General features: G+C 43.6%; 1 protein-coding gene across 1 annotated transcript in view; it reads left to right on the top strand.

The window, feature by feature from the left end:
• LOC132102757 (sal-like protein 3) overlaps nucleotides 1–22,741 on the top strand; it is a 27,659-nt gene extending 4,918 nt beyond the window's left edge. Inside the window, exons 2-4 of the mRNA XM_059507397.1 lie at nucleotides 1–2,818; nucleotides 3,118–3,452; nucleotides 21,954–22,741. The exon at nucleotides 1–2,818 is cut by the window's left edge and continues 299 nt beyond it. Of these exons, the coding sequence (XP_059363380.1) occupies nucleotides 1–2,818; nucleotides 3,118–3,452; nucleotides 21,954–22,385 (3,585 nt within the window). The 3' untranslated portion in view covers nucleotides 22,386–22,741. The remainder of the gene's footprint in view (nucleotides 2,819–3,117; nucleotides 3,453–21,953) is intronic.
• The last annotated feature ends 265 nt before the right edge of the window (nucleotides 22,742–23,006 follow it).

Below are 23,006 nucleotides of genomic sequence, written 5' to 3'. Positions count from 1 at the left end.
GCAGAGATGATACTGGACCCAGCTGCTGTCCTGGAGAAAGAATATGAGCCCATGGAAGTGGAACTGTCTCCTGAGAAACACATACATTCTGAAGATCAAGTTACACTGTCAGAGCCAGACATAAGCCTGCCTCAACTTGAAGATCATAAGCACTCTTTTGGGTCAGGATACACTATACCCAGCACTAACGTCACGCTGGGAACACTGCATGGAACCCGTGTGGCTGTGGCTCAATTCTCTCAGAGTGCCCAGGGAGCACTTGTTGGTGAAGCATCAACTATGGCCATCCCTATGATTCTTGACCAGCTCATGGCCTTGCAGCAACAACAGCTCCACCAGCTTCAATTGATAGAGCAGATTCGAAGCCAGGTGACGCTAATAAACAAACAAGCATCCTCACAGACAGCTGTCAACCATCAAGTAGACCACAGCATGACCGGTGCCTTAGAAGTAACCTCATCTTCCAACATACCCACAATGCCTGGGCAGCTTAATATACATAGCTTCATTACACCTTCTGTGCATCAGCTGCCTATCCAGGGGCCCCCCTATTTAAATGAACAGGTCTCAGCCTCATTATCTTCAGTTCTGGAGGTAGCTTGTGCCAGTGTTCCACAGACTGGTGGCCAAGTGGCCAGTTCTGTGATGAAAAACAATATCAAAATTAATTCCTTATATCCATCAACCAGTAATGTGGTTCCTTCTCAAATGCCACCATGCTCAGCGTCGACTGGCAGTAATAGCTGCACCACTAGTAGCACAGGAACTGGGGGTGAAATAAGTTGTGGTATTTCACTTCCAAAAAACACACCTAGTCCTCTGACACAGACTCATGGAAGATCGCTAAAATCCCCCTCCAGCATTCCTCTTGTACCTCAGAGCTCATCCAGCAGTGTTATCTTCCCTAATCCTCTAGCCAGTATTGCAGCCACAACAAATGCTCTTGATCCTCTTTCCGCCCTAATGAAGCATCACAAAGGAAAGCCCCCAAATGTCTCTCTATTTGACACCAAACCCAGTTCAGAAGATCCCTTCTTCAAACACAAGTGCAGATTTTGTTCCAAAGTGTTTGGAAGTGACAGTGCCCTGCAAATTCATCTTCGTTCCCATACTGGTGAAAGGCCTTTCAAATGCAACATTTGTGGTAATCGCTTCTCCACAAAGGGTAACTTGAAGGTCCATTTTCAGAGACACAAAGAAAAGTATCCTCACATTCAAATGAACCCCTATCCAGTACCCGAGTATTTGGACAATATTCCAACTAGCTCAGGTATACCTTATGGCATGTCATTGCCCCTGGAAAAACCTGTTACCACATGGCTGGACAGCAAACCTGTTTTGTCTACAATCCCGACGTCAATTGCACTGCAACTCCCTCCAACAATACCCAGTATTATAGGAAGCTATGGGGATTCAACTAGTTTTAGCGCTTTAAGTAGGTCACCTCAAAGGCCATCACCACCATCAAGTGAGTGCACATCTATATCTCCTAATCACCTCATTGGTGAGGCAAGTATTGCAAACATTTCCAGTTCACCACAGCCTAGTATGGCGAGTGACACACCACCAATTCTTAAACACGAAGCCCTTCATTTAGCACCCATCTCCACCAGCAGCCCTGAAGAAACCAGCATATTGACTACATCCATATCCCAAGTGATTCCTACGACCACAGTTACAACCACAACTAGCACCAGAACACAGATCACAGACTCAGCAAATACTCCCTCTGTTGTCTCTCATTCATCCCTTCAAACGGTTTCCAGTCAGTTTAAGTTTCCTTTTGGTGGCCTCCTGGACTCTATGCAAACATCAGAGACCTCTAAACTACAGCAGTTGGTGGAAAATATTGATAAAAAGATGACAGACCCCAACCAATGTGTCATCTGTCATCGTGTGCTTAGTTGTCAGAGTGCTCTAAAGATGCATTATCGCATCCATACAGGAGAAAGACCCTTTAAATGTAAAATATGTGGTCGTGCTTTCACAACCAAGGGTAATTTGAAAACACACTTTGGGGTTCACAGATCAAAGCCTCCTCTCCGGGTACAGCACTCTTGTCCCATATGCCAAAAAAAGTTTACTAATGCAGTTGTTCTGCAGCAACACATCCGCATGCATATGGGTGGACATATTCCAAACACACCCCAACCTGAGAGTTTTCTTGACATGGATAGAGATCTTTCATTTGATGAAAAGAACTTAGATACCATGAGCAGCTATGACGAAGAGCTAATTGATGAGATGGACAAAGCAATAGAAGATGAAACAGGTCATAAAGGAGGGAATGTGGACTCACCCAAAAAACATTTATACACACAGATGCCTCCAAGCACTTCACCCCCAACCACTCCTTTATCTAGCATTGTTGGTTTGGAGAAGGAAATTAAGCTTACTGACTCAACAGTTAAAACAACCAATTCTTTCAGCCTGATGCCTCCAGAAAATGTGAGGGGAACAGATGGGAGAAATGAAGACATGTTTAAGAATGATTCATCTTCCACTGTAAGAGACTTGGAGAATCACAGTGTTGGGAGTCCAGCACAATCTGAATCATCTGGCTCTATGCAGGCTCTGTCTCCTACTTATAGTCAGTGTGAGAGTCATCGCTCCAAGTCCCCTACCCAGCCAAATAACAGCGAGGACGAAGCTCTACGTCTTCCTTCAGAGAATGCAACAGTGAAGTCTGAACAGTCAGATACCCCTTCTCCTGTATCAGAAAACACAGGCGCATTAGATCTCACTGCTGCACAGCACACTAGGTCATTTGTCAAAGACGAGAATCCCTTCAGTCTGCTGTTCCTGGGAAAAGACAGAGGTAGTCGTATATATTTGTAAACAGATGTGTGTGCATATATATATATATATATATATATATATATATATATATATATATATATATATATATATATATATATATATATATATATACATACAGTTAATTAACTATAATAGTTACATTTAAGTAGTTATAATATTTAATTATAATAGTTAAATAATACTTATATTTTACTTATTGTTAAAGCTAGTATATTCAAATAATATTTTTTTAAATCCCGTATTTTATTTGTTTTTTATTATAATGTTTTTTTTTTTTTTGTTTGTTTGTTTTTTTAGGTTTAAACACTCCAAGTTTCGTGAGCTCAGAACCAAGCACAGTCAGATTTGAGAATGGACACAATAAACCACTGGCTGTGTGTGAGGTGCCCCACTTACCAGTTGGCCCCCAGATACTTACCACAACCCCTCAGACAACAAAATGCCCCAATCTTACACCGATGCTGGCACCCCCTCCACCTCGGCGGACCCCAAAACAGCATAACTGCACATCTTGTGGGAAGAATTTTTCATCAGCTAGTGCTCTTCAGATCCATGAGCGCACTCACACAGGAGAAAAACCATTTGGCTGTTCCATCTGTGGCAGAGCCTTCACCACAAAGGGAAATCTGAAGGTATGGTTAAAACACATTTAGCCTATGTGTGTATATTAATTTATATTTATTGTATTATTATAGAAATATAACTGTTTGCAGTGGTGGACAGTAATTATTTTTAAGTATATTATAAGTAAGTATATTTTTCCACTTTATCAGAGTATTTATATTTTGTGAAACTTTTATTTCACTCCATTACAAAGCATAGTATTTAACTTTTTACTCCACTACATTTCTTAAAAACACGTAATTCATCAATATTTTGAACTGGAGAACTCTGAGACGTGATATCAGTGTCTGATGCATGAACAAGCTGACTCTTTTCAATTAACCTGTTAAATCAGTTTGTAAGACACACTGAAAGATTCATTCGCAAATTGACCTGATCAGATTGCAGCTGTTCTTGAGTCAAAAACTCAGGTCAACAACTGATTCAAATGATCTGTTCAAAGCAAGTCTCCAGTTAACCATTTATTGAATTCACAAGTTCGACTCAAAATGAGCAGAATACATGAGATCCACGGAGCTTTGAGAGCACATGTGACTGATGGCATGAAAAGTAAGTTACTAATGTCGAATTTTAGGATTTATTATTGTAAATGAAAATCGTATAATCTACAGTAAAAAGGTGAGCTATTTGAAATACTTGAATGCAGACATATCCACGTTTGTGTATTATTGTTTCAACGGGGTAGGTTTTTAGGTAAAAATGAAACATAATAATAAACTGATGTAAATTAATGCCTATGCATCTGCCCTGCTGCCGAAGCAGTTTCAAACTAGTGTCAATACACTTTTTTTTTTCACATAATGCTTTTTTGAATGTATTTAATTTTTTGAAAGTGTATGACAAGCCTCCTCCCCCAGGTACTTTGAGCAGTATGATTATAGAAAATATATAATATAAAATGATTAAATATAAAATATAAAAATATGAGTAAAAATTACAAAATAAACATTCATCGATCAGCACTTTTTTACTCTTAATACTTAAGTACAATAAAATGTTTATACTTTTCTACATTTAATTGAGTAATATTGAAAAGAGAACTTATTATTTTTACTAGAATTATATTTTATTAAGGTGTCTGTCCTTTTACTCAAGTACTTGATTTGTGTATTTCATCCACCACTGGTTGTTTACGAGAAATAGAAAATCACTCTAGATAAACAACACCAATACAATGTTCTGTCATGAAACTCTAGATGGCGCAGGCGATAGGTTTTAATTCAGTCTGATATAATTACATCTTCATTCACATGGCGCAACTGATTGGTTTCTCTTAGCAGCTAATGATCTTGCTGCTCAACATTCAAATACTTCGCTAGTGCTTGCTGTAGCAGTTGCAATGTGCTTCAGAAACCCTCCACCTTCACCAGCTCCACCTCCACCTAGATCTTCTACAGGGTAATTTCATGTTTGCTATACACAGGGGTTATTTTGTACATTATATGTGCAGTAGTAATTCCTACATGCTCACAGGAACATGTCTGTGGATGTATTGGTAGTAGCAATCTCTGTACTTGCTCTTCCGCAGCAGCAGCAGTGTAGCAGATCTATTCTGCCAAGACATTAAAATTGCCATCCATAATACTATATTAAACTCTCCCAGAGTTATAATGACAGAAATCAAATATAATAGAATGGATGATCTGATTCCTGATAAATGTACAAATTAATTACTGTTAAAACATCTATATTGTAATTATTGAATTTGTACAATTGCAGAATATGTTAACTCATTAGAGGAAAAGCACAGAAGGTATGTAGGCACTGAACCATATTGAACCACTGGAACAATATTGTATTTGTATTGACTTTATTATTATTATTCATATTGCCTGTGAACATTCTGGAAAGATATTTTTCTAAATTTCTCCCACAACCCTTATCGGATCTTGGAACATAAAAATGTTATGAAATGTTTTTTAGCAATTCTTTAGCATATTGACAGATGGTGGTCCAGCCAGGAATGACCATAACACAGCCCTTCACTGTCAGCAAAGACCACGATGAGAGAACCTTGACAACTATACAAACCCTTGGCAATTTTCCCTACGTCTAGCTTTGAACATGTCATGCCTGGACCAGCTGGGACCAAAACGCAGTTTTATTAAGAAGGATGTTCATCGCCAGTGGCATTCACAGACCACTGAAGGGGCAGGGGATAAATTGTGTTACCTTTGATCAATGTTGAACTGACTCAAGCTGAATAATTAACAACACTGAATAACACTGAAAAATCTGAATGGCATTGTTGCCTTTTGCAAACTTAACTGACTTAATCTAAATAATGACACTAGTTAGGGGTTCAAGCGTATAGCACCAAGGATCAGCATTCCCCTTCTAAAAGTGATCAGACAGACCAAACCATAAATCGGAGAGGCATGGTACTACTCAAACAATCTATAATGTCACCAAGGCTCACCCCAATCATCCTGACAGTGGTGCTACAGTCCTAAACTGTTAGTCGCAGGCTCAAGTGTCTTCTACCTTTTTTATTTATTTATTTAAATTTTAACAAATAAATTGTGTCTCAAGGGTCTTATATTGTTGGAATCCTTGGCTCAGGTCAGAATAAAATCACATACCTTGGATGCCTATTGAAACTTACAGGTATTCAGGATTTTTTTTTTTTTTTTTTTTTAAACATACGTTTGAGAACAAATTTTTAGCAAATTTTTTTTTTTTTTTTTTTTTGCACAATCAGAGCCAAACAGTTGCAGAAAGAGAGTGAAGATCAATAATTATATAAAAAAAAGTTAAACTTTGCGATGGGATGCCAAAACGTTTGTATAATTCTTGAATGGAAATAAATATTTTCACCAACCTCAAACTATGTAAGAGTTCAATTTGAGGTCACAGTAAAAGACTTTAGGGAACTAGTGCTAGTTTCTTTTGCTCAACCTCATTATAAACACTGCATCACAATTCTCTGTACTCTCTAGATAAATAATTATCAAAGAAAAAATTAAATAAATAAATGTTGAACTTTTCCCTTTGGGTAGCTATAATGGGGTTTTTTTAGAAAAGGGTGTGTCCAAATATACCCAAAAGCAAATAAATCCTAATCGAGAAAACAAAACTTAATGAAACTAGGTGAGCACATGCAACAGATGCAAGAGGATCTGGCTGCAGACATGCACTTGCACTCTCAGACTTGCATTCTCAGACTTGCAACTCTCAGACATTTGCACTTCCACTTGCTACATCAATTCCAGTCTTTATTTTATTTTATTTTTTCTATTTTTTATTACTTTTTTTAATACCTGTCAACATTTTACAACAGTAGCCAGGGTGTGAAGACAAGAAAATATTACAATGTCACTTGCAATCGACACAAATTGTGTGTGTTGCCATTGGAGACAAGTTGCTATGGTGGTGTCTGATGGTGGTGTCTGTGCAAGTGTGAGAATGTAAGTCTGAGAGTGCAAGTGCAAGTCTGCATCAGACCCTTTTCAACAGATGATTCTCAAAAAGCATGCAAATATTTATGGAGCTCAGAACATAGGTGGCACTATAACAGTTAAAAAGGCTTCAAAAACATTATATGTATATGGTAATTGACCTCAAATATATACACACACACACACACACACAGGTGCTGGTTATATAATTAGAATATCATCAAAAAGTTGATTTATTTCACTAATGCCATTCAAAAAGTTAAACTTGTATATTATATTCATTCATTACACACAGACTGATATATTTCAAATGTTTATTTCTTTTAATTTTGATGTTTATAGCTGACAACTAAGGGAAATTAAAAAATTAATAAGCAGTTTTAGTTATGGCTTTAAACCCACTATTCATAAAGTCTTAATTGTGGATTGTCATATAACGCTGTTCAGGGAACACGCTGGAGTTGTGAGGAAACATTTAACAGTCTTTAATCAAGGAAACACTGGGATTAATCCACAAAAGGAGCTTGAGCAACACACGTAGACAACAAGTAGAGCCGATCAACACAAACTGAACATACTGGGGCTATAAAGATAGTATAACGGAGAGGTCACGTGACCCATGCACGCGGTCGAAGGACTCTGATGCTCTGTCCAAACCTCCTTCCTTTTCCTAAATAACAACATATGGAATTTACAGCCAGCTTTTTTTTACTCTGTATAGTGTCAGTGTAATGTACGGAAACAAAAAACAGGACTCCTCGCCGTCCACAACTCCCTCCGGGAAGAAAAAGATGAAGCTAGCGAGCACTGAGGCTAATCTGACAGACGCCATTGCAGAGGCGCTTTCAAAATAACAAGTAGTGCTTGAAACTACGATTCAAAATGCAATTCGGATGGCTATGGAGGACGTGAAATCCTCTTTGATCGAGCTCCGCCAAGAAGTGCAATCGCAAACCAACACAGTACGAGACTTGGGTTCGAAGGTAGACAAGATTCAAGGGGAGACGCGACAGATAAAGAAGGATTTGAACATGTGCACAACAGAGCAGCATAACCTCACCTTGAAAATTGCGGAGTTAGAAGACAGGTCTCGTCGTAATAATTTACATTTGGTCGGGCTGCCGCAGGGCCGGGAAGGGGATGATCCGACTGGTTTCCTTCAAAAGATGCTCCCTATCTGGATACCCGCGCTGAAGAGGAAGGGATCGATCGAAATAGACCGCACTCACAGAATCTATAGCTCCGGTAAATCCCGCACTTTGATCTTTCGCGTGCTACGGTTCCAGGATCGACAGGCGATTCTTCAGGGAGCCAGGGAAGTGACGAAAATCGAACCAATTCGTGACCAAGAGTCCTTACTGCATTTTTTCGCAGACTACAGTGGGTTTACCTCCCGTAGACGACAGGCCTTCGGAGGCATTCAAATTGAAAAGCACACTCTGGGAATTCCAAACTTCCTCATATACCCCGCCACTCTTCGTGTCAGCTTTGGTGGTAATCAACACTCCTTTGATACAGTCAAAAAAGCGGAGGATTTCTTAGTGGAGGCTCGTAATACTCCTAGATCGGGCGCCAGACGTAAATTGTCCTTCTATGGTCCAGAGCCTCCTCCAGAGTCTATGGATGAGTAAAATGAGTCAACCGTGATAGAATTGAGTACGCCGATAATGTAAAGTGCCAGCAATGTTAACGACTCATTTCAGAGGAGTCCTGTTTAATTTTATTTATTTATTTTTTTTCTAAATCGGTCAAACATTTGTATTTTTATTTTTTTTTTATCTTATACATATAATATACGGCCGTCACTACTGTTTATACTATGTATACTTTGTTGTTATATACTACATACTTCATGTTTCAATGGAAGAGAGTGTTTGACGTTCTGTTGAACGACGTTGGATGTTGTCACGGGCCCTTATAATGATGGGGGAATTTGTGGTCTCTAATGGGTTTTTTTTCTGTTCATGTTATTTCTATTTACCTCTTACACTTTTTTACACTTTACCTCTCACAATGTTTTCGTTTTGTCACAGGTTAAACAGATACATTTTGGTTTTGCAAATCGTATTAAAATTCGTACCTTTGTTTCATTAGATTATGGATAATTAAAAAATTATATCACTTAATATTATAGATCTTAACAGTCCAAATAAGCGAGCTAAATTCTTGTTCTACTTGCGCAGGAAAGCGATTGATATCGCTCTAATTCAGGAAACTCATCTAAAGAGAGCAGATGTTCAGAGATTACAGAATAAATTTTATAAAGTTGTAGTCTTCTCTACTGATAACACTAAAACTAAAGGTACAGTTATTTTGATTTCACGTAACTGTAATCTCAAGATTGACAGAGAAAGTCAGGATCAATCTAGCAGGCTTGCATATTTTTGTACAAACATTAAGGGGAGGAAAATAGCTTTTGTATCAATCTATGCTTTTACAATATTTGAGACAAATTTTTTCCCACATGTAACTAATCATTTACTTTCATTAATAGACTATTCTTTGATTATCGGAGGGGATATGAATGCAGTGATTGACCCTGTATTGGATAGATCTTCTTCCTTCAGTCAAGTTCAGCTCAATTCCTCGGCTGCGCTTAATGACTTTGTAAAAACGCTAAATTTGGTTGACAATTGGAGATCGGGGAACCCCTCGAGTAGAAATTATACCATTTTCTCGGGCACGACATCTCTCCTTTTCTAGAATAGATTATCTACTATGTTCCAAGGAACTTTTGAACTCTTTTGACCAGACAATTATACTACCAGCTATTCTTGTTGATCATAATTCTTTAATGGTAGAATTTGAATGTGCTCCATTTGTTGAAAGATCTCCGCGGTGGCGTTTCAATATCTCTCTTTTACAGAACAACAAGTTCAATCAAGACTTCAAAGCCGGTCTGTCCGAATTTCTTTCATTTAATATTGGTTCGGTTGAAGACCCTATTTTTGTCTGGGAAGCTACGAAAGGTTTTATCAAAGATTTTTCTATAACCTATGCTACTAACGTAAAAAAGGCACACAATCAGAGAATTGACCATTTAGAAAAAGACTGTCAAAAACTTGATGTGTCACTAAAATCTTCTTTCTCTAATTCAAATTATAAGACGCTTCAGACCCTTAAAAGCGGAATTGAACGATCTTTTGAGAAGGAAAGCAGAATTTGTGATTCACAGAACCAGACAGTCCTATTACTTTTCGAGCAAACTTTTAGCCTTAAGACTGAAGCAAAATCAGGCAAAAGCCTACATTGAAAAAATTAAGCACCCTTCTAAAGGACTGGTTGGGAATAGCAAAGAAATTAATTCATCATTTTCCGATTTCTTTTCCAAACTCTATACGTCTGAACTTAATCCCTCAAGTTCAAGTTGTACTGCCTTTTTGCAGTCTCTTACTCTACCTTGACTTAGTCATGAGGAAGCTGAATCTTTAGGACAGCCAGTTACTTTGGAGGAACTTAAAGGGGCGTTACAAGGTGCTAAGAAAGGCAGGGCGCCAGGCTTAGACGGGATCCCTGCAGAATTATTTCTTAAATATTTTGATCTTCTCGGACCTGTCTTTCTGACTGCCATCCACGCGGCAGTAGAGGTGGGCGCTTTTCACCTGCAGATGAATACGGCACTTATATTGCTTATACCCAAAAAAGGGAATGATCATACGGATTGTGCAAACTACAGACCCATTAGTTTGCTAAACACGGATATAAAAATGTATGCCAGAATTCTCGCCTTGCGACTACAGCGATATGTGAATTTTTTAGTCCATCCTGACCAATCTGGCTTCATGCCTAATAGATTAGTGGCGGACAACATTCGGAGACTACTGCACATCATCCATGAATCACAGGGTTGTCCCACTCCAGCTGCAGTTATTTCGTTGGATGCAGAGAAGGCATTTGACAGGCTGGAGTGGGACTACCTCTGGTCTGTTTTGGAAGTGTTTGGTCTGGGCAAAGGCTTCATAAACATGATAAGAGTTTTATATAGAAACCCCACGGCCTCTGTTATGACTAATGGAGTACATTCTTTACTCTTTAATTTACAACGAGGCACAAGACAAGGGTGCCCATTATCCCCTATGCTATTTGCAATGTCACTCGAGCCCCTAGCCCATCTGATAAGACAGGAAAATGTCTGTTCAATCTCAATTAACTCTCACAAGCAACATATATCACTATATGCTGATGACATTTTACTGTTTATCTCAGATCTTCAAGTTTCACTTCCCCAGATACTGAAGGTATTTGAAAAGTTCAGTGGGCTCTCTGGGTACAGAATTAATTGGGATAAATCCTCTTTGCTTCCACTTAATAGCATGGTTAAGAAAGTTAGACTACCTTGTAATATCTCCATACAATCTTCATTAAGTTACTTAGGCATTGTTGTTCACTCTTCCCTCCATGGCATACCTGATGCCAATTATCTGCAAATTCTAACTAAGGTTTAAATAAGATCTCCAAAAATGGACCTTGTTGCCATTATCATTACATGCCAGAATAGCGAGTGTTAAAATGAATGTTTTGCCACGAATCAATTTTCTTAGCTCCATGATTCCGTTACCTGCACCTAAAATGTTTTGGCACAAACTCAATTCTAAAATTCATAAATTTATCTGGAATGGCAAGCAACCCAGATTGAAATTTGAAACACTGCAGCGTGCAAAACATAATGGAGGATTAACGCTTCCGAATTTCGAATTGTATCATAGGTCCTCTCAAATCAAATTCATTAAGGATTGGCTAGACCCGCTCTCTAGGGTTCCTTGGAGAGAGATAGAGGAGAGCTTAGCTGGCAAATACAGGTTACAAGATATACTGTTTCCTGGGCTAAACAACAAACAATGTTTGCAAGCTTTTGGTCCAATCATGGCCTACACAGTAGTCAATTTCAAACTTATGGAAAAATTTATTAATTTCTTGCATACTTGGCACACCCATACACCTGTTTGGTATAATAATAATATCCGTTCGGGAGGTATACCATTTTTCTCTAGAGACTGGATGCAGAAGGGCATTTATAGATTAAAAGATATTGCTGGTCCAAAACGTTTGTTAAGCTTTCAAGAACTGTGTGAGAGGTATGGACCAGAACCCTCTTCTTTGTTTTTATATCTGCGCCTAAGGCCATGAAGGCTTATGGGGTGCCCTGGGGGGAAAGACTTCCTATACATCTGATCATTGCTTGGTTTGAATCGTCTTCTTGAATCGACACTTTACTTCATGGATGTACGGGAAGGCCTTAGAGGCTTCAGCAAATCGCCTAGCTATAAAGCGTGCATGGGAAAGAGATTGTGAACAACAGGAGGATCTCACCGACTGGGGAAGAGTATGGCAGAACATTTTTACTTCATTTAGGAATCCTAATCACCAACTGATTCACTATAACTTCTGTCACAGAACTTATTGGACCCCACTCAAAATACATTGTATTGACTCATCCTTCAGTCCTTTTTGTGATAAATGTCCCGACCAACAACTTGGTTCCTTTTTCCATATGATGTGTGAATGTGAAAAGGTTAATCATTTTTGGATTGAGGTATGTGGTATCTTATCGAAAATCATTGAATATCCGATTACAGTGACACCCTCTGTATTATTACTGAATGATGACTCTCAGTTTGACTTCTCTAAGCTGAAAAAAATTGTCTACCTGGCCGGTTTAACATCTGCAAAAAAACTCATAGCTCAACACTGGCTCCCACCACATACCTTGGATATATTCAAGTGGTTGTTTCAACTTCGGGACATAATAATGTTAGAAATATCCACAGCTCGGGTGAACTTGGCTCAAATCTCAACACTAAAAATATGGACAACAGCTGCTGATAAGGTCTCGAAGTATATTGCACAAAGCAATGTTCAGGACTCAGCTTGAGCACTTCAACACTTTATCCCATTTCTTTATTTTTAATTATTATTTTTTATTGTTTTTTTATAAATGTTTTTATCATTCCTGTGACTGTTTTTTCTGTAGACTTATCTGTTCATTTTGTACCCCATTAAAAAGAGACCATGGTTTAGCGAAGTCTGCAACGGGAGAGCGAGTGAAGAGACGAGCGGCGGTAAGTGGTTCAGGTGAGAAACAAGTAACACCTGGATCTCGTTGCAGTGATTGGCATGGGGAACCAGCATTTAAGCAGTGCGAAAGCCGGCAAAGGACGAGAGAGATGGGGACTCGTGAGCTTCGGAAGCTGGTGAGCTGTGAAGGACCCAAGACTGCAGTATCGAAGTCAAGAAGTGTTTTGTGAAGTGCTCGCACCTGCCGCGTTTGTTTGTTTTATTTTTTCAGTGTTAAATAAAGTCTCTCACGAGCCCCGTATGCCGACCCTGGTCTCCTTCCTCTATATTGGTCAGAACCTTTACCACACTGGCCACTTTGGTCCGGATCCCTAACGACCCGCAGGCCGCCCCCGATCAAGCCGGGCTGTACCAAATACCCGTGAGTATTAAGGGGGGTACCTATCAGGCTCTGGTGGATTCAGGTTGTAACCAGACCTCCATCCATCAAAGTCTGATACAATCCGGGGCATTGGATACGGGTCGCATGGTTAAGGTGAGGTGCGTGCATGGTGATATAAGGGAATACCCCATAAAAGCCATAGGCATTAAATTTAGGGGCCAAAAGCATAATGTGGAGGTGGCCGTTAGTCTGCGCCTCCGGCATCCGCTAATCTTGGGAACGAATTGGCCAGCGTTTCAGCAATTACTGGGGTGTTTGACAGCGGGTGCCGTCAGGGGAAAGAACCGGCCGGGGGGCGGGGCGAGCGCTCAGGTGGGAGAATCTGTCCCAGGACCTAGCGGGGCGATCTCAGGGGATCCGAGCGGCGTGGCAAGGCTGAACCTTTCCAGTCGCGATCAATCCCAGGACGAGACACTTAAGCATGCCTTCGAGCAGGTCCGCTCTATCGATGGGCAGGTTCTCCACTCTGAGCGTCCGCTATCCCACCCGTATTTTGCCATTATCAAAGACAGGTTGTATCGAGTGACCCACGACGCTCAGACTAAGGAAGATACAACCCAACTGTTAGTACCGCAGAGCCGTCGGGAAATGCTTTTCCAGACGGCAAATTGTAATCCTATGGCAGGGCACTTAGGAGTAACGGCAACACTAAATCGTCTAACGACCCGATTCTTTTGGCCGGGCATTCACAAGAACGTGCGCAGGTGGTGCGCGTCTTGTCGGGAATGTCAGTTGGTAAACCCACCGGCCACCCCAAAAGCGCCTTTGCGCCCTATTCCTCTAGTGCAGGTCCCCTTCGAGCGAATTGGTATGGACCTCATCGGGCCGTTAGAATGATCGGCACGGGGACACCGTTTCGCGTTAGTCTTAGTGGATTAGTCTTAGACGCGAACAATTGGGACCGTTGGCTAGAACCCCTCTTATTTGCTGTGCGCGAAGTCCCCCAAGCCTCCACGGGGTTTTCCCCCTTCGAGCTTCTTTATTGGACGTCAGCCCCAGGGGGTGCTAGACGTCCTGAAAGAAACTTGGGAGGACGGACGCTCAGATAGCAAGAGTGAAATTCAATATGTCCTGGACCTGCGCGCAAAATTCCATACACTGGGGCGGCTCTCTATGGAGAATTTGCTTCAGGCCCAGGGCAGACAAAGCCAGCTATATAACCGGGGAACTAAGCTTCGAGAATTTGCACCGGGAGATAAAGTGCACATGTTACTGCCAACCTCTAGCTCCAAATTATTAGCCAAGTGGCAAGGACCCTTTGGTGTCACACGGCGGATAGGAGATCTCAATTATGGCGATCTCATGGCAAATCTACCACCTCAACCTCCTTAAAAAATGGAGCGGGGAGGAGTCAGTGTTGCTAGCGACGGCAGTGAGTGGGGAGGAGGATCTCGGGCCAGAAGCGATTATTAAAGAAAAATCCCTCGCACTGGCCCTAGGAGGGGACCACCTCTCACCCTCGCAGCTCACTGACATTGCGCATTTGCAGGTAGAATTTGCGGACGTGTTTTCGCCCCTACCCGGACGTACGGACCTGATTCAGCACCACATTGAGACAGAGCCGGGTGTCGTAATTCGCAGCCGGCCATATAGATTTCCTGAACACAAGAAAAAAGTAGTTCAGACTGAATTAGAGGCCATGCTGGGGATGGGTGTAATCGAGGAGTCACACAGTGATTGGGCGAGCCCGATAGTTCTGGTGCCTAAAACGGACGGCTCGGTTCGGTTCGGTGTAGACTATCGCAGGGTGAATGCAGTTTCTAAATTTGATGCTTATCCAATGCCGCGAATTGGCGAGTTGCTCGATCGGTTAGGTACGGCTCGCTTTTACTCGACATTGGACTTAACAAAGGGATATTGGCAGATCCCCTTATCTCCCATGTCCAAAGAAAAGACAGCCTTCACCCCGGCATTTGGATTACACCAATTTGTTACGCTTCCTTTTGGCTTGTTCGGGGCCCCGGCTACGTTTCAGCGCCTCATGGATCGAGTGCTGCGGCCCCATGCTGCCTATGCCGAGGCCTACCTGGATGATATTATCATCTATAGTGGGGACTGGCAGTGGCATATGGAGCATGTGAGGGCGGTCCTCAGGGTGCTGAGACGGGCGGGGCTAACGGCCAACCCGAAGAAGTGCGCAGTTGGGCGGGTGGAGGTAAAGTATCTGGGCTTCCACTTGGGCCACGGGCAGGTGCGTCCCCAAATCGATAAGACGGCGGCAATTGCAAACCTGCCCCAGGCCCAAGACCAAAAAGGAAGTGAGGCAGTCATTGGTGCTGGCGGGATATTACAGGAGGTTTATTCCTCGTTATTCGGACCTCACCAGCCCGTTGACTGACCTCACTAAAAAGGAGGTGCCAGATATGGTCCAGTGGACGGAGCAGTGCCAACAGGCCTTTACCCGAGTTAAGGCTGCCCTGTGTGGCGGGCCGCTCCTGCACTCTCCTAATTTTGCTCTCCCCTTTTTCTTGCAGACTGACACGTCGGACAGGGGGCTGGGCGCGATCCTGTCCCAGGAGGTGAGGGGGGGAGGACCGCCCGGTGCTGTACATTAGTTGAAAGCTCTCGAAGAGAGAGACTAAGTACAGTACCATAGAGAAGGAGTGTTTGGCCATCAGGTGGGCGGTTCTCACCCTTCGCTACTTCGCGACGGTAAGTGGTTCAGGTGAGAAACAAGTAACACCTGGATCTCGTTGCAGTGATTGGCGTGGGGAACCAGCATTTAGACAGCGCGAAAGCCGGCGAAGGACGAGATAGACGGGGACTCGTGAGCTTGGGAAGCTGGTGAGCTGTGAAGGACCCAAGACTGCAGTATCGAAGTCAAGAAGTGTTTTGTGAAGTGCGCGCACCTGCCGCGTTTGTTTCTTTTATTTTTTCAGTGTTAAATAAAGTCTCTCACGAGCCCCGTACGCCGACCCTGGTCTCCTTCCTCTATATTGGTCAGAACCTTTACCACAGTGGTGTTGTTTGTTGTGTTTCTTTTTGGAATGTTTATTGTCAAAAATTGAAAATCCAAAAAAAAAAAAAAAGATAGAATAACGAGGGACAGACATGTGCGTGTTACAAACACGCCAGGTTCTACCTCCACGCAATCACAACGCACGCCCTCACCTGAGTACTGAGCACTTCCACCTGACCCTCATCATTACCCAATCACCTCAACACCATAAATACCACACACACACACTCAATCATCGTCCGGTCTCGTTCGCGACAAGGTCTTACCTGTGTGCTAACTCTAAGGACTAACTCTTCTTCTACTTACCTCTCTCCAGTGATTCTCCGAAGATCCAGATCCCCAGTGTGCGTGTGTGTGGTTCACCTTCCTCCTCTGACGTCTTCACCCAGCCTGCACGGATCCATCCCTCACTCCACCCTACACTACCTGCTCCTCTGCTTGTGTCTGTTCAATAAACCATTCTGTCTGTTACTCCTCAGCCTCCCGAGTGATCCGTAACAGAAGACCGGACCAACACCGCCAGGCACAAGCATGAGCCTCACGGACCCCTTTCAAGATCTGGTTAATGCACTCCGAAGGACACTCACGGCTACAACTGCATCCCCAACACCAGCGAGCACTTCCGTCAACGATGCCAGCACTTGCTCACCTTCCTACAATGCTCGCTGGTCCTGGAGATGAAACCGCACTTGTACCCCACTGAGAGATCTAAGGTAGCCTTTGTAATTTCTCAACTGCAAGGTAAAGCACTACTGTGGGCAGATTCAATATGGACTCAAAATAACCAAGTTATCCAGTCTTATTCCAGCTTCATCGACCATTTCCGTGAAGTTTTCGGCAGACCAGCTTGGGACTCTTCCATTGGTGAGAAGCTGTATAATCTCAAACAGGGGAAAATGTCTGTCAGTGAATATGCCCTTCAGTTTAGGACTCTAGCGGCCTCCAGTGGATGGAACGAACAGGCTTTACTGACTACCTACCGTCAGGGATTGGAACCTCTAGTGCGGTTGCATCTCGCTGCATACGAGGACACCATCGGGCTAGAACGATTAATCCAGCTGTCCATCCACTTCGCCACTCGTATGCAGTTGTGCCTCGAAGAGCACCAGGGCCAGGCATATTCCTCTACGCCACTCTGCCAGCCAGAGGCCGTCAGCTCCTCAGAACCAGCCAGTGAACCCATGCTACTAGACTCCTATCGTCTCTCTATGGCTGAACGACAAAGACGGCTGGCACAGAATCTGTGCCTCTACTGTGCAGCCCCGGGGCATGCCATCGCTGTATGCCCCGTCCGTCCTCCTCGTCCCATGGTGAGTGCCATTCTCACTTCAAGATACCAAATGAAACCACTCACCACTGTTGTGACACTTACTGCCGCTGACATATCTCTTCCAGTTTCCGCCCTACTTGATTCTGGGTCAGCCGGCAACTTCATCTCCGGCCCCCTCTGCCGTCAGCTCAAGCTCACTACCACGGCAATGCCGTCAGCCTACCAAGTCCACACTATCACCGGCAAGCCATTAAGCAAGAGATGCGTGCATCAGAGTGTGGGTCCCATATCCCTCCAAACCGGACTACTCCATCACGAGGAAATCCATCTGCTGGTTCTGGAGGAATCCACCGCTGACGCGATTCTAGGGCACCTGTGGTTAGAGCAGCACAACCCCGTTATCTCCTGGAAGACGGGCGAAGTCCTGAAGTGGGGCGAAGCCTGTTTCAAGAGCTGCATCTCAGGTTGTCCAGTTCAAACCACACCTTCCCCTGAATCTCTTCCAGTCTGTTCAACATCAATAGAGAGCCCAGAGGAAAACCAATCCATCGCCATCCCTCACTGCTACGCCCCTTTCTGCCCCAAACGGGCCCCCAAGCTGCCTCCACACCGGCCATGGGACTGTGCAATCGATCTGCTGCCGGGTGAACCAGTGCCTAAAGGAAGGATATACCCCCTATCCATTCCTGAGAAGGCCATGGAGGAGTACATCAAGGAGGCGCTGGCTCAGGGTTATATTCGTCCATTGACCTCCCCTGCTGCTTCGAGCTTCTTCTTTGTGGAGAAAAAGGACGGAGGTTTAAGACCATGCATTGATTATCGGGCTCTCAACAATATAACAGTGAGGTTCAGGTACCCACTTCCCCTCGTCCCAGCTGCCTTGGAACATCTCCGTGATGCCACTGTGTTCACCAAGTTGGACCTCCGCAGCGCCTACAACCTCATCCGGATATGAGAGGAGGACGAGTGGAACACCACCTTCATAACCCCTATAGGCCACTATGAATACTGTGTGATGCCGTATGGACTTGTTAACGCCCCCTCCGTATTCCAGGACTTCATCCACGAGGTGCTCCGGGAGTTCCTCCACAAGTTCGTCCTCGTCTACATTGATGATATCCTCATCTACTCCCGGAGCATGGCAGAACATCAACGCCACGTTGCGGTCGCCTGCAACGCCTGAGGGCCTACCAACTGTATCTCAAGGCCGAAAAGTGCTCTTTCCATCAGCCCTCAGTGCAGTTCCTTGGATACAACATCAGCAGCAGTGGCATCCAGATGGACGAGGGGAAGGTAAACGCCGTCAGAGATTGGCCCACTCCAACCACCATCAAGGAGTTACAGCGGTTCCTTGGCTTTGCCAACTTCTATAGACGGTTTATACAAAACTTAAGTACCATCACCAGCCCTCTCACCAGTCTCCTCCGTAACAAACCCAAATCTCTCTCCTGGACTCCTGCCGCCACAGAGGCCTTCCACATCCTTAAGGAGGCCTTTACGACCGCCCCACTCCTGGTCCATCCCGATCCCGACCGACCCTTCGTCGTGGAAGTCGACACCTCGACCACCGGAGTGGGAGCGGTCCTTTCTCAGCAGCAGCGGAATCCCAGTCGCCTCCACCCATGCGCCTTCTTCTCCCGGAAACTCAACCCAGCGGAGGTCAACTATGATATCGGCAACCGGGAACTGTTGGCCATCAAACTGGCCGTGGAAGAATGGAGGCATTGGTTGGAGGGAGCCAAACACCCCTTTCTGGTCCTAACAGATCATAAGAACTTAGAGTATCTTCGAGTGGCCAAAGATTAAATTCGAGACAAGCCCGCTGGGCATTATTCTTCACCCGCTTCCATTTCACCATCTCATACCGCCCAGGGGTGAAAGATGTGAAGGCTGACGCCCTCTCCAGGTGTTACGCCCCCGAAGAGAATCCCGAAACTCCGTCTCTCCTATTACCTGGTCCCCTGAGACCCTTCCTCCTACCGAGCCTACCACCAACACCCCGCCGGGTTGCCCACCGGAACTTCAGTATATTCCCAGGACACAGCGCACTCCACTCATACACTCTGCTCACACATCGCTTGGCACTGGTCACCCGGGGGTCAATGAAACCCTCTCGTTGCTGAAGGAATGCTTCTGGTGGCCCAACATGGCCTTGGATGTCAGGAGGTACGTGAATGGATGTACAAGCTGCGCCATATCCAAAAGCCCTCGCCATCTTCCATCAGGCAAGCTCCATCCTCTCCCCGTTCCCAATTGCCAGTGGTCACACCTAGGGTGGACTTCATAACCGATCTTTCTCCTTCAGATAACAATACCTGCATTCTTGTCATAGTGGATAGATTTTCTAAATCCTGTCGTCTTCTTCCTTTGAAGGGTCTGCCCACAGCCATGGAAACGGCTGAACTGTTATTTAATCATGTCTTCAGGTACTTCGGCATCCCAGAGGATATCGTCTCAGACCGAGGCCCCCAGTTCATCTCCCAGGTATGGAAGGCTTTCCACTCACTCCTAGGTGTGGCCATCAGCCTGTCCTCCGGGTACCATCCTCAGTCAAACGGGCAGACGGAGAGGAAGGTTCAGGAGATTGGACGCTTCCTCTGTACCTTCTGTCGGCTACCAACCACCTCTATTCCCCTGGTCAGGTGAACCCTCGTATGTCCCCGACATCGAATACTGGTTCCGGGAGAGCGAGAGGGTCTGGGACGCGGCACACCACCAACTCCAGCGGGCTTTACGCAGATGTAGAACGACAGCCAACCTTCGCCGATCAGAGGCCCCAACGTACCAACCCGGTCAGAAGGTCTGGCTGTCCACCCGGGACATCCGCCTGCGTCTGCCCTGCCGCAAGCTAAGTCCCAGATTCATTGGCCCATTCACCATCATCCAGCAGATCAATCCGGTCACGTACAAACTCCAGTTACCCCCTGAATACCGGATTCACCCCACATTCCATGTGTCTCACCATCCTTCTGTCTCTCCCTCCACAGAACCTGGCGAAATGGAAGCCCCCCCTCCACTCCTCCTAGACGACGGCGCAGTCTGCAGTGAGTGACATCCTGGACTCCCGGTAGCGTGGTGGACAACTGGAATATCTAGTGGACTGCGAAGGATACGGTCCAGAGGAACATTCCTGGGTCCCACGCAACGACATCCTGGATCCTAACTTACTCGACACCTTCCTCTCCAATCATCCTGACCGACCAGCTCCCAGGGGAAGAGGACGTCCACCACGTCGTCTGGGTCCTCGGCCCTCAGGAGCGGGCCGTGGGGAGGGGGGTACTGTTACAAACACGCCAGGTTCCACCTCCACGCAATCACAACGCATGCCCTCACCTGAGTACTGAGCACTTCCACCTGACCCTCATCATTACCCAATCACCTCGGTACCATAAACACCACACACACGCACTCAATCAGCGTCCGGTCTCGTTTGCGACAAGGTCTTACCTGTATGCTAACTCCAAGGACTAACTCTTCTTCTACTTACCTCTCTCCAGCGATTCTCCGAAGATCCAGATCCCCAGTGTGTGTGGTTTACCTTCCTCCTCTGATGTCTTCACCCAGCCTGCACGGATCCATCCCTCACTCCACCCTACACTACCTGCTCCTCTGCTTGTGTCTGTTCAATAAACCATTCTGTCTGTTACTCCTCAGCCTCCCGAGTGATCCGTAACAGTGCGGGGAATCAACTAATAATCAAACTAAACAAGGACAGGAAACAGACCAAATAAGGCAAAACAGGAACTGAAACACTTGACAAATAAGGTCAAATCCTGACAGGGATACAATGTCCTATTAAAATTATGGTCACACTTTATATTAAGTGGCCTTAACTACTATGTACTTGCATGAAAAAAATAAGTACAGTGTACTTTGTTCATATTGTATTGAAAAACACTTTTGGAACAAGTTTGGTGGTCTGGGTAGGTTTAAGGGTGGGTTAAGGTGTCAGGGATGGGTCAACAGTGCAATTATAAATGTAAAAACTAATTAATTACAGATGCAATTACATGCAAGTATTTAAAACATATAAGTACAATGTAACAACAGGTATGTACACAATAAGTGCATTGTACCAAATGATTAATTTAAATGTAAGTAAAAGGTAGTTAAGACCACTTAATATAAAGTGGGACCATTTATTTTAACAGATCTGCCACTAAGGTTCTTGGCACTGTAATTCTCTTTACAGCTATATTTTTACTAATTTTACTAGTTAATAACTTTAAATGAGAATAAATTTACTAAAGCAAGGTTACAAAGTTCTATGTATTTGGTATACATCTATAAAGCAGACTAATTTTACAAAATTATACTTAACCACATACCTAAAACCACATCAGAAATGCATATAAATACAGATTTTTTATATATTTTTTAGTTTGTTTGTGATGCATATAAACTGAACTAGCATTCTCATTTCAGGTCCACATGGGAACTCACATGTGGAACAATGCCCCAGCCCGTCGGGGAAGACGACTGTCAGTGGACAATCCGATGGCTCTCCTAGGGGGAGATGCCATAAAATTCAATGAAATGTTTCAGAAGGATCTTGCAGCACGAGCAATCAATGTAGACCCAGGCTTTTGGAATCAGTATGCTGTAGCCATTACCAATGGACTAGCAATGAAAAACAATGAGATCTCTGTCATTCAGAATGGAGGCATTCCATCCCTTCCCATTAGTATAAGTGGTGGTGGCATTCCTGCTGTAGGTGGAATATCAGGAGGGATGGAGAGGTCTCGCACTGGGAGCGGCCCTCCCCTGACTGGCCTTGAGAAGACTAACTTGGAAGTTGGAACTGGTCATCCCTTCTCCAGATTCAGGGAAGAGGACAATGAAATCGGGATTAACTGATGATGTACATTAATAAAAGGATACAGAAAAAAGGCTAATGAATTAATACAAATTTGGAAAGTAATACTTAATCCAGTTTGAGGTATTTATTGTATTGTACAAATTAAGTCTGATATGCTGTTTGGATTTGGAACTGCAGTATTTAGTGTTCTTCAGTCCTACTATACATTCATTCATACAAAAACAAACAATTTCATTAAAAAAAAAGAAAAAGAAAAATCTTTTGTCTTGAAAGATATGCATGGTCCCTACGGGTTTCTATCAGTTTGTTCCTTTCTGCAGTAGTATTACCATCTGTCATATATATGTGTCAGCTGATATGGGCAAAAACTAAAATAGATGATCTATTTCTATGTGGACAGATAAATGGTTTTTCATTGTACATGAAGGGTGTGGGGGGGGGGGGTATATGGGCATACAATTGGAAATATTTGCTTTTTCATTCATTATCTAGATGCTTGATTAGATAAAAAAGGTGTTACTATTTAAATTTTTGCATCAATTTTCCAGCCATGGTCCTATATTAATGTTCTGTGTCTTAATATTTATTAAATAAATGAAAATGAGGTATATATATATATATATATATATATATATATATATATATATATAATTGTTCTG

This window comes from Carassius carassius, chromosome 24 (genome assembly GCF_963082965.1).
Source record: "Carassius carassius chromosome 24, fCarCar2.1, whole genome shotgun sequence".
Taxonomy (NCBI): Eukaryota; Metazoa; Chordata; class Actinopteri; order Cypriniformes; family Cyprinidae; genus Carassius; species Carassius carassius.
Note: the sequence above shows the minus strand (reverse complement) of the source record. Positions and strands in the feature narration are given on the sequence as shown.